The 11,650-nt window shown below is 35.7% G+C and overlaps 1 protein-coding gene across 3 annotated transcripts in view; it reads left to right on the top strand.

Moving 5' to 3' along the window:
• The window catches only part of adgrb2 (adhesion G protein-coupled receptor B2), a 293,767-nt gene that overhangs the window by 169,631 nt on the left and 112,486 nt on the right, over positions 1-11,650 (top strand). For all 3 annotated transcript variants that reach the window (XM_016530376.1, XM_016530377.1, XM_016530375.1), the window contains exons 7-10: positions 153-254; positions 3,189-3,295; positions 5,673-5,867; positions 6,432-6,500. In XM_016530376.1, coding sequence (XP_016385862.1) covers positions 153-254; positions 3,189-3,295; positions 5,673-5,867; positions 6,432-6,500 — 473 coding nt within the window. The remainder of the gene's footprint in view (positions 1-152; positions 255-3,188; positions 3,296-5,672; positions 5,868-6,431; positions 6,501-11,650) is intronic.

Raw genomic sequence — 11,650 nt, 5'->3', positions numbered from 1 at the left:
TATCTATCTATCTATCTATCTATCTATCTATCTATCTATGTGAGAGCAATCAGTCAATCATCAATAGGCTTTATATTTAATACTAGTTTGTACATGTATCCTAGTCTTTTCATAGTGGTTAATCTCTTACTTTTGGTTCATACTGTGTGCAGCACCTCATGAAATATGTAAAGATGAGTACCAATTAACCATGACGTGGAAGAGAGCCTCAGCTGGAGAGACGGTATACAACAAGTGTCCATCTAATGCCACTGGTACGTCATTGCACACATTCTCTCCACTCACCACTTCAGGTCTTTTGGAGGCATTTTAGAAATAAGAAATATTAAAATGATAGTTTACCCGATGATGACTTACCCTCATGTCATTCCAACCTATGACTTTTCCTTCCATTGAACAAAATGTTTAATATTTTGAGGAAGATCAAAATGACAGTTCATAGTTTCTATGGCTGTTATGGTCCAAAACAACTAAATAAAACCCACAGATGACAATTTGAGTCATTTGAGTCACCGTTCACTGTTAATGCCAATTTATTTGATTAATTTAAAGGGATAGTTCACCCAAAAATGAAAATTACCTCATGATTTACTCATCCTCAAGCCATCCTAGATGTATATGACTTTCTTCATTCAGACAAATGCAATCAGAGTTATATTAAAAAATGTCTCCTTATAATGGCAGTAAATGGTGGTCGAGATTTTGAAGCCCAAAAAAGTGCATCCATCCATCATAAAAAGTACTCCACATGGCTCCAGGGGTTAATAAAGGCCCTCTGAAGTGAAGCGAAAAATATCCATATGAAAAACTTTATAAACTGTAATATCTATCGTTCTGTATGTGCATTCACGAGAGGGTGGTGTTCCAGCAGATGTCATAGGAAGTAGCCATAGCGTAAGCTCCGGTGAGAATATGCTAGTCTCACGAGAACCCAGTTTTGTTTACAGCAAGGGAAAGCCAGTCTCCTCTTGGTTTATATTGAAATCCTCAGACATTTTTCTTTACACATCCTTATTTTGTAGATATTACAGTTTATGAAGTTTTAAATACGAATATTTTTCTTACACAAATGCATCGATTTGCTTCAGAAGGCCTTTGTAAACCTCCCAGAACTGTGTGGAGCACTTTTTATAGTGGATGGACGCACTTTTTTGGGCTTTGAAATCTTGAGCACCATTCACTGCCATTAAAAAAGTTTGGAAGAGCCAGGACATTTTTTAAATATAACTCTGAGTGTATTCATCTAAAAGAAGAAAGTCATAAACCAAGGATGCTTGAGGGTGAGTAAATCATGGGGTAATTTTCATTTTTGAGTGAACTTTCCCTTTAAGTCATTATTCACTAATAATCTTCATCTTGATCTAGTAATTGCTGGTTTAGTCTCTATCTAGGCCAGTAATCAAACGTTTGCAGTTTCTGTGTAAGGACTAATTAATGACCTTTGTACACTTTAGCTGAACCCCAGCTTGCTCAAGGACGACCATTCCTCTAAAAAGTTTATTGTACATTCCTCTGGATAAAAATGTCAGCTAAGTGACAAATTGCTAGTAAATTAAAATCTATCAAGAAAAGTTAATGATCCGAGCTTGATTAGCTTCAGAGTGTACGCCACCGCATACATCACATAAAACTCTAAAACTACAATCTAATGTTGTTTTGGCCATAGCCAAAGACGCCATATCTAATGTAATCTCTGATACATTTGTTTCTTCTCACACCGTGACACGCAGCTTTATTAAAAGAGTTTATGATCAGTTAAACCACATTATAAAACTCCATCAATGGTGCAATCGCTCAGCTTCCAAAACCAGCATTGCACAACAGGCTCAAAATAAGTTGGTTTCCACACAGTTAATCAGCATTCAGTTCTTAAGCCGATTGAGATGAATTAGTGGTGTATGAGAGAGAACTTAATGAGGATGTTTACAGCCCAATATGTGCCACCACCGAAAGTTAATATAACAATGATATCAAGTCTTTTTCAAGATTTTGACATTATAAAACTCCATCAATGGTGCAATCGCTCAGCTTCCAAAACCAGCATTGCACAACAGGCTCAAAATAAGTTGGTTTCCACACAGTTAATCAGCATTCAGTTCTTAAGCCGATTGAGATGAATTAGTGGTAGTGAATTAGTATAGATTTAATGTCACACACTGACGTTGTCGTTTTGTACATGATGACATTCATGTTTTGTGAATGTTATATACTGGGTGTTCTGCACGCTTCAAATTGGCTCAAGAGTTTCTAACCCTTCCCAGCACAGTGGGAGAGTGTTTTGGGGTTATTTAGCCCAATATGTGCCACCACCGAAAGTTAATATAACAATGATATCAAGTCTTTTTCAAGATTTTGACGTATTGAAATGTCAGACGTTGCCGCAGAGCTTGCATTGGACCCAACAAAAAACACATTTCTTTCTTTTCTAGGCTATAGATTTAATGTCACACACTGACGTTGTCGTTTTGTACGTGATGACATTCATGTTTTGTGAATGTTATATACTGGGTGTTCTGCACGCTTCAAATTGGCTCAAGAGTTTCTAACCCTTCCCAGCACAGTGGGAGAGTGTTTTGGGGTTATTTATGCCCTCTGAGTACAGCGTGCAATAATTCTCAGATACTAGTGAAGAAAGACACCCAAGGCGCTCAGTGATTTTTACCTAATAAAAACAGAAAGACCTAATAAATGATGTCTTTGAAGTGGGAGCGCAGAGCAGTGTTCAGTGAGGTCAACGGCGAGTTGTAATCTATATCATCCATAACTCCACATCCCGGCCAGCACGGACTGTCATGCACGCTAACCCCCAAAAGAAAAAACAATTCCTGCAGAGAATGATTCGCTTGACTTTTCCACGTCTGCCTGCGTTCCCTGTGTGATTTTCAGGCCCATTTTTATCCCAGCGAGGGTACCGGGGGTGAGGCCACGGTCGAGTCTAATTGGCCTTGATCTGAATGATGCAAGTGGCAGAAATTTTTAAGCAAAACTGAGATTACAGCAGTGTAAAATGACTCAAAACAATACTCAGAACAGACATTATCCCAGACGTTATCGTATGCCGCATCCCAGTGAAGTATTTTATATGAAGCGTGTGAACATCACAGTACGTGTCTGTCAAACCTTGACATGTTGTTATTGCTTGTGCCCAATGGTGATAATGATCAGTTTTTTCTTCCCTTTCCCTGTAGGATCTGCTAGTCGTCGTTGTTTGCTGGACGCTAATGGAGTTGCTTACTGGGGTCCTCCGAGCTTCGCCCGATGTGTCTCACTCGAATATAGATATTTACATTTATCTGTGAGTACATGGATGTGGATGACGTGCTATGAGGTCACAAAATGGGGGGAAATTAGATTATGAATATTAATTTGTGTATGCACATTATTTAGCAATCTTTTACTGTTTTGATAAATAGTTTGTGTGATTTATTTAGAAATTGGCTCTGTATTAGAGTATTCCATCTTTACATACATATTATAAGATAATACTACTTGTTTTCAGAGATCATTTTGAATTATTATAATATATAATTTTTTTTATCGAGTTGTGTTTTAAGCTTCATTCTCAAATAGCAATAATAATAATAATAGTAATAATAATATGTACATCAATAATGATGTTTTGTTGTTAATTGTTGTTAAATTAATTAAAATGCACTGTTCATTACACTGTTTATTAAAATACACTGTTAATACTATATACTATACTATAATACTAACAATGGTACTACTACTTGTAATAATAATAATAATAATAATAATAATAAAAAAACTAAATGTTAATATAATACAAATAATAATACAAGTTTGTTGTTATTATTATTAAATAAATTGTATTAATAATAATACTAACAATAATAATTAAACTAATAATAATAATACAGTTATTATTCTTAATTTAATTGCATACATATTTTATTAATAGTACTAACAGTGCTATTATTATTATTATTATTATTATTATTATTATTATCATTATTATATTGCTAAATAAATTAAACTAATGTGTAGTTACAAAATTTAAGATGTATCACCTTGAAAACAGGTCTTAATATTTCATGCAATTTTACTTCAAAGTACATTTAGTTTAGTGTTTATTGTAGTTTCTGTTTTATTTATTTTTTTTTTTTTTCAAGGATGCATGGACATTTTTTATTGGAAAACAAGACAAAAGGATGGGTGAATGCAGTTTACACAGTGATTTAAGGGAGTAATCATACAGGGACAAATTCAGTTGCTCAACTGACATTTTATTTGATAACTTCCATCTGCTACTGTCCGACCCTGAATTTTGTAGCTCAGTAGATAGCATGGATGAGCAGCTGAATATTAAGTAATAAAAGTTTAATACTCCAGATTTGTAGCTGTACATCAGTGAATGCATATCAGAAGCGAGGACGCATTTGTTTGCATTTTGTTTGGTGGTTTCACTAGAGCGGATAACAAGCCACAGAAAAGTGATAGATTGGAGTGTATTTAAAGGGCCGTGTGTGCTGGAGAGAACATTGCTGCTGTCACTTTCCACAAATGATAATAACGGCAAAGACCACTCAGCAAAACACTAAAAAGAGTCAATTCCACTGTCGTATCCCCACTCATTATAACACACACAAAGAAAATGAAAACCACTACTTGGAGAAGCTTCATTTGAAATAATCCCTACCGTAAATGCTTAAAAGCTTACTTTTACACAAATCTCACAGCTTTCATATTGATTATGTACTTTCTATCGCTTGTTGTGTTTTGATAATGATTGATTACTTCCAAACAGATTCAACAGCCTGCCTTCATGCGCTCTTTCTAATTCCTCAGCCACGACCTTTGACTTTGAGTTCATAATGCCAAGTGGGTTTTAATTCGGTCTCGACCGAGGCTTGATGTGACGGGGTTGATTGTGCTGTTAACCTGTCCGCTAACCCTTCATTGTATTCAGACAATGCTTAATTAGCTTTGATTGCCATTGTCTGCCACCTCCTGCACTCACAGTTCTGTCATTAGACAGTCAACACTTCGTCTGCTGACGTTTGTCCGCAAACAAGAACTCTGCTAGTTGATTCACTAAGGGAGAAGTTGTTTTCACTTTGTTATGCTCACAGCTTGGTCGACTATAGATGGGAAGTAGATGAAGTAGATGTGACTATAGATGGGAAGTAGATGGCGTCTGTCGATACCTGCTAACTGCTTCCGCTTTGCTTCAGACCCGAATCAATGTTGTTTCAGCTTCAAAGCCAGCGTGTTCTTCTGCACTCTGGTTTACCTTTAAATCTGCATCTACATTTCAAGGTGCTTATTTATTCTCTTTTTAAGTTAGTTTATTTATTACGTTTGTTTTAAATGAATGAAATGCAAATATATTGGTGCGTTTGTGGTTTAGGCCTGTACGGGTGCACTTTTCTTCACATGCTTGTTCATATATTTTAACTTATTAATTATTCTTTCAGCTACAAATAATTTAGCATATATTACCATTTTTAAATGAACAAATTTCCACAGATTTTTCCTTTAAAATCGTTGGAGAAAATGCATAAAAATTCCAGGTCTGCTGATTTAATTTGGTATCTCTCTGGTTTTATTTTTAAACCCAGGGTGCAACTTCATGCTTCTGTGGTTATTACTGAGGTTTATTTATCAGTGTCTGTGCATAAAATAATGTTTTTTTTTTTCTACTCCTGTAGTTGCGTGAACATCTTGCGAAGGGTCAGAGGACCCTGGCAGGGGAGGGCATGTCTCAGATCGTGAGGAGTCTCCTGGAGTTAATGTCCCGTAAGAATTATTATAGCGGCGACCTCTTATTCTCCGTGGAGATTCTCCGAAATGTGACGGACACCTTCAAACGAGCAACCTACATCCCAGCTCCTGACGACGTGCAGGTGTGTGTTTGCCTGTGGGTGTGTGTAAAGGTACAAGTAATAAATGGGTAGATGACAAAAACTGTGACCGGGCAATATTTCTTTTAATGTTTTCCACTGTTTGTACAGATTTTTAAGAGCTTTTCTGTATCTGACATAAATAGAAAAAGTACATATACACAATGCAGGCATAATCCGAGGCTATACAATGGTATGTATATTACACAGCTTTAGATCAGTGCTTGACATGCCAATTTCATAATTACATACAGTGCCGCTTGAAAGTTTGTGAACCCTTTAGAATTTTCTATATTTCTGCATAAATATGACACAAAACATAATCAAAATTTCACACAAGTCCTGAAAGTAGACAAAGAGAACCCTAACAGACAAGGGAGACAAAAATATGTTCTTTGACATTTATTTATTCAGGAAAATGATACAATATTACATATCTGTGAGTGGCAAAAGTATGTGAATCATTGCTTTCAGTATCTGGTCAGAACTTTGGAAATTAAAAAAAGTTCACAATTCCATCTTTTTTCTTTATTTTAAACTGTTTTTTTTTTATTTTTTCTTTTTCAGAAATTCTTCCAGATTGTCAGCTTAATGTTGGACATTGAAAACCTTGAGAAGTGGGAAGACGCTCACCAGGTAAAATATCCTTCCTCACCTCTCGCAAGACACCTGCAAATATCCGACCAAAGAGCACAACTATTCATATCTGTGCCATTTTAATTTCCCCTCAGACAGAGCTGTGTCATCAAAGCCAGGTCTGATCTCACAGATTAACAACAGATGTAATCAGACTGGCTTTGTATGTAATAGAAGCCGACTGTGAAGTGTGTTGAGAAAGGGATGTGCTGTTAGAGCTGCCTCTTTGCATTACACCGCTCCATTAGACACTATTTGACTTTAGATGCTCTGCAGTGAGGTCTATGGTGACTTCGATGTCAAGCCAGGACACTTCTGCATGGTAATAAACTTTCTTCAACTCAACCATCCATGAAGCCTTATTTTTATTCTGGTGAAGATCCACTCATGCCCTGAGGCCCGAACTAACTGCAGGAGATCATATTCTGACTCACTCAAGAGCATACACGTTTTCTGGTAATGTCAGATTACTGACACATTATGGCATGGTTATGCTTTACAGTCCAGAGTTCTAGTGCGCATCATGTCAGGGTTGCCAAATACATCCGTTCTTGTTTCAATCTTTATGGGTGAAATAGCAAAAGATGCTTAAATAAGTCTTACCTCATGTACCAATTTGTAGTTGAGCTTGCTAAGGAAAGCATGCTATTATTGCTCATATTTAGAGGTGTGGATTTGAACAAACTTGTCACATCTAACTGTTAACTGAGATATTGGTCACACTTTATTTTAAGGGTCAATTATCGCTATTAACAAACCATTAACTATGACTTTTGCCTCAATAAACTCCTAATTTGCTGCTTATTAATAGTTAGTAAGGTAGTTGTTAAGTTTAGGTATTTGGTAGGATTAGGGGTCTAGAATATGGTCATGCAGAATATGTGCTTTATATGTACTAATAAACAAGGCAAGGCAAGGCAAGTTTATTTATATATCACATTTCATACACAATGGTAATTCAAAGTGCTTTACATAAAAGAAATGGTAATAAACTTTCTTCAACTCAACCATCCATGAAGCCTTATTTTTATTCTGGTGAAGATCCACTCATGCCCTGAGGCCCGAACTAACTGCAGGAGATCATATTCTGACTCACTCAAGAGCATACACGTTTTCTGGTAATGTCAGATTACTGACACATTATGGCATGGTTATGCTTTACAGTCCAGAGTTCTAGTGCGCATCATGTCAGGGTTGCCAAATACATCCGTTCTTGTTTCAATCTTTATGGGTGAAATAGCAAAAGATGCTTAAATAAGTCTTACCTCATGTACCAATTTGTAGTTGAGCTTGCTAAGGAAAGCATGCTATTATTGCTCATATTTAGAGGTGTGGATTTGAACAAACTTGTCACATCTAACTGTTAACTGAGATATTGGTCACACTTTATTTTAAGGGTCAATTATCGCTATTAACAAACCATTAACTATGACTTTTGCCTCAATAAACTCCTAATTTGCTGCTTATTAATAGTTAGTAAGGTAGTTGTTAAGTTTAGGTATTTGGTAGGATTAGGGGTCTAGAATATGGTCATATGGTGCTGGTGCTTTATATGTACTAATAAACAAGGCAAGGCAAGGCAAGTTTATTTATATATCACATTTCATACACAATGGTAATTCAAAGTGCTTTACATACAAGAAAATACAATAATAATAAAAAAATAATGACTACAATAAAACAAGGAATTTAAAAACTTAGAAAATGATTAAAAAATTTATTTAAGAGGTTTAAAATGAATTTAAAACAGTTAAGAATAGAAAATGATTATACATAAAATATACTGCAATCAGTTCGGACATTGCACAGTGCTCATTCAATAAACACACAGCTAAACAGATGAGTTTTGAGTCTGCATTTAAATGTGACTAATGTTTTAGCACATCTGATCTCTTCTGGACAAACAGCCAATATGTTAATAATAGGCACTGACAAGCTATGCAATATCGCGTTTACTGCTTTACTGCTTTACTGTGCTTTACTGACGAGATGCGCATGAAAATCGCATTTGATTATTTGCACAGCCCTATTAATAAGCAACTAGTTAATAATAATAAGAATTGGTCCCTATACTAAAGTGTTACTGAGATATTATTATGCTATTTTTTTAAGACAAAAAAGACTTAATAAACTTTCTATTCATCAAAGAATCTTAGGCCCTGTTTAGACTAGTGCATTTTCGTTTAAAACGCATAACTTTTGCTATGGTTACGCCTGTCGTTTACACTACCCTGGCGTTTTCGAGGTCGAAAACGCTGCAGACCCCGTTTTAGTTTGAAAACTCCAGGGTTGCGTTTCAGTGTAAACGGACCGAAACGGAGACTTTTGCCCACATTCTCTCTGCGTATCCTTGACGACCGTGTAAACAATAACAGCATGATCATTGTTGTACCCATAGATATGTATAGGTAGATCCCCATTCGACCGCTCCAAGCACGTAGGGTCCGCCATCTAAATAATAGGGAATCTACCTATACATATCTATGGTTGTACCTGCATGAATGGTCATGTGACATGCGATTTCGGTTGTGTAGTGTAGACGGAGATCGTTTCTGAAACGTAGTGAAAACGCCAGTGTAGACGAGCATCGTTTCCATTTTAAAACGCCAAATTAGCATATTTGAATGATTTCTGATGGATCATGTGGCACTGAAACCTGTTCGGCTTCCTGGGGTGTTACGCATTTCGGGGGGAAGGGTCCATAGGTCCTCATATGGCTTGTTAACTGAGGGGTGTTACAGAGTATTTGTTAAATCTAGCTAACAAAATATATATTGTGTGTTTGATTGGTCCAGACGCTACACTATTGTAAAATGGCAAAGCTAAATTTACAAGCTGATTTACTGCTCCAGAAATATTTCTTATTATCAGTGTTGAAACAGTTGTGCTGCTTAATATTTTTGTGGAAACCGTGATGCTTTTTTTTTTTGTCTTTGATGTATAGAATAGAAATATTTTGTGGCATTATAAATGTATTTAATGCCACTTTTAATCAATTTATTGTGTCCTTGCTGAAATTTTTTTTAATAAAAATACTTACTGACACCAAACTTTTCAGCAGCAATATACTATATATCTGGAATTTATTGGATAGTGAAAAATGAGCACTTCATATGAGTGCAAGTTTACTTAAACAACGACCATTTAGCTACTGTATTTAGCACTTGACAATATTATCCAATAGACTGTGACAGCTGAAACTCAAGTTATAATATTTTGATTCAACTTTACAAACGTTTTGTCTCTTTCGAATAACTTACACAGATTAATCAATCACAGTAAGAGCAGGAACATGCAGGAAAGTAAACAGGGATGATGCTGATTTCATTGACTCTAGAATGTGATAATTTGCCTAGTTAAAGAGAAAATATGATGTTCACAATTTTTGTTTTACCAGAGCCTATGTTTTTGTTCAATCACAGTAAGAGCAGGAACATGCAGGAAAGTAAACAGGGATGATGCTGATTTCATTGACTCTAGAATGTGATAATTTGCCTAGTTAAAGAGAAAATATGATGTTCACAATTTTTGTTTTACCAGAGCCTATATATGTTTTTGTGCCAATTTTCATTTTCAGTTTACAGTGAGTTTCTGAAAACAGTAGCATAATTTTTACATAAACATGACACTTGTTCAGGTTCACACATCACAGCCTCTCACTGTTAATACTGTATGTCTGTTAGTGAATGTACAGTATATCTATGTTCATGTGTTTGCGATTGTCTTAGCCTTGCTGCCCTTCAGTAACAGAGCTTTGCCACACCATCTGGACACTTACAAAGTGCACATATAACAAGAGCTATTAATAGCAGAGAAATATTGAGTTTGCATACTGAATAAATATAATTCCAAGCATAAAACAGTTCCGTTTCAAGAGAGTCACAAAGTACACATGATAATACAACCATTGTATCTTTACTAAATAATGGAAAATGAATATGGTAATCATTCAAGAGGACCATGGTACATTTCTTGGTAGATTTCCACAAGATACCATGTAGTTTGGGCAGGGTTTCATTGTTCTACCATGTTTTTGTACATGTAACATGATAAAACCATGTTTATTTGTACAAAAGCTTTAATAATATCAGGGGATTCTATGAATATAAAATATTTCAAAACTATGGTAGCTAATACTTAAGAATATTGTGGTATTAACTTAATACCGTGTTTTTTGCATATGGTACCATGGTAGTAACATGTAGAGACTGTTGTCTCTAACACTGTGCTAATGTAGAGGATTGGCTGTCAGGGACAACAATCAATTATACTTTAATTTTCATTGTACTGAAAAATATGTATACATATATTTCACAGAAGTCACAATTTACCAATCAGAATGACCAGAGACAACCAAACTCAACCTCCAAGATAAAGATTTTCAGTCAACTAGCATATTTTCCTCAGACTATGGAAATTAGGTCATTTTGTGAAAGATACCAGAAGTCTGTTTGGGAAGAATGATGTCAGTTCCCCTCCAATTTATTTCAAACCAGCAACGAGCACCAATCTGCTTTGTCTTTGTCTGGATGCATATACAATCACCACATATTACAATACGTTTAATTTGGGATAAATTCAAAGCTAATGCAAACCAGAAGTGTATAAATACTATAAATGGAGTCCCCTATGGCATGGAGCGACACCACATTCCTCAGACAATCAGGAATGGCTTTTTTTTTCCATACATGGGAAGGAAGAGTACAATTCCAATTAGATTGAGACATGGGCTCCATGTAAAGTGCAAGAGGCACGCTGTTTTCTGGAACAAAGGGCTAGTGAATTAAAACCTGCTGCCAATTTATAAACATGACAGAGTGGAGAGCTGAGGGATGACGGTATATACTGTGCCTCATCTCACACGTGGATGCTTATTTTCCATCATCGTTTCACGGCTGCAACATAAACTATCACGATTTGGCTGTAAAAATTGCACTGAAAATGAAAAATATTTGAAGGCAACATTTATTGTTTTTTTTTTTTCAGTAACAAACCACCTTTTACTGTTGACAGTTATTAGCCAATTGCAATAAACAGTTTATGGACATTTAGTGGTGTTTGTCTGGTAATTATGAGTGTTATTATCTATCTATCTATCTATCTATCTATCTATCTACACATACAGTATATACACACACACACACACACAC

This window comes from Sinocyclocheilus rhinocerous, unplaced genomic scaffold (genome assembly GCF_001515625.1).
Source record: "Sinocyclocheilus rhinocerous isolate Xijiao unplaced genomic scaffold, SAMN03320098_v1.1 scaffold781, whole genome shotgun sequence".
Taxonomy (NCBI): domain Eukaryota; kingdom Metazoa; phylum Chordata; class Actinopteri; order Cypriniformes; family Cyprinidae; genus Sinocyclocheilus; species Sinocyclocheilus rhinocerous.
This window is presented reverse-complemented; position numbering and strand designations above follow the sequence as displayed.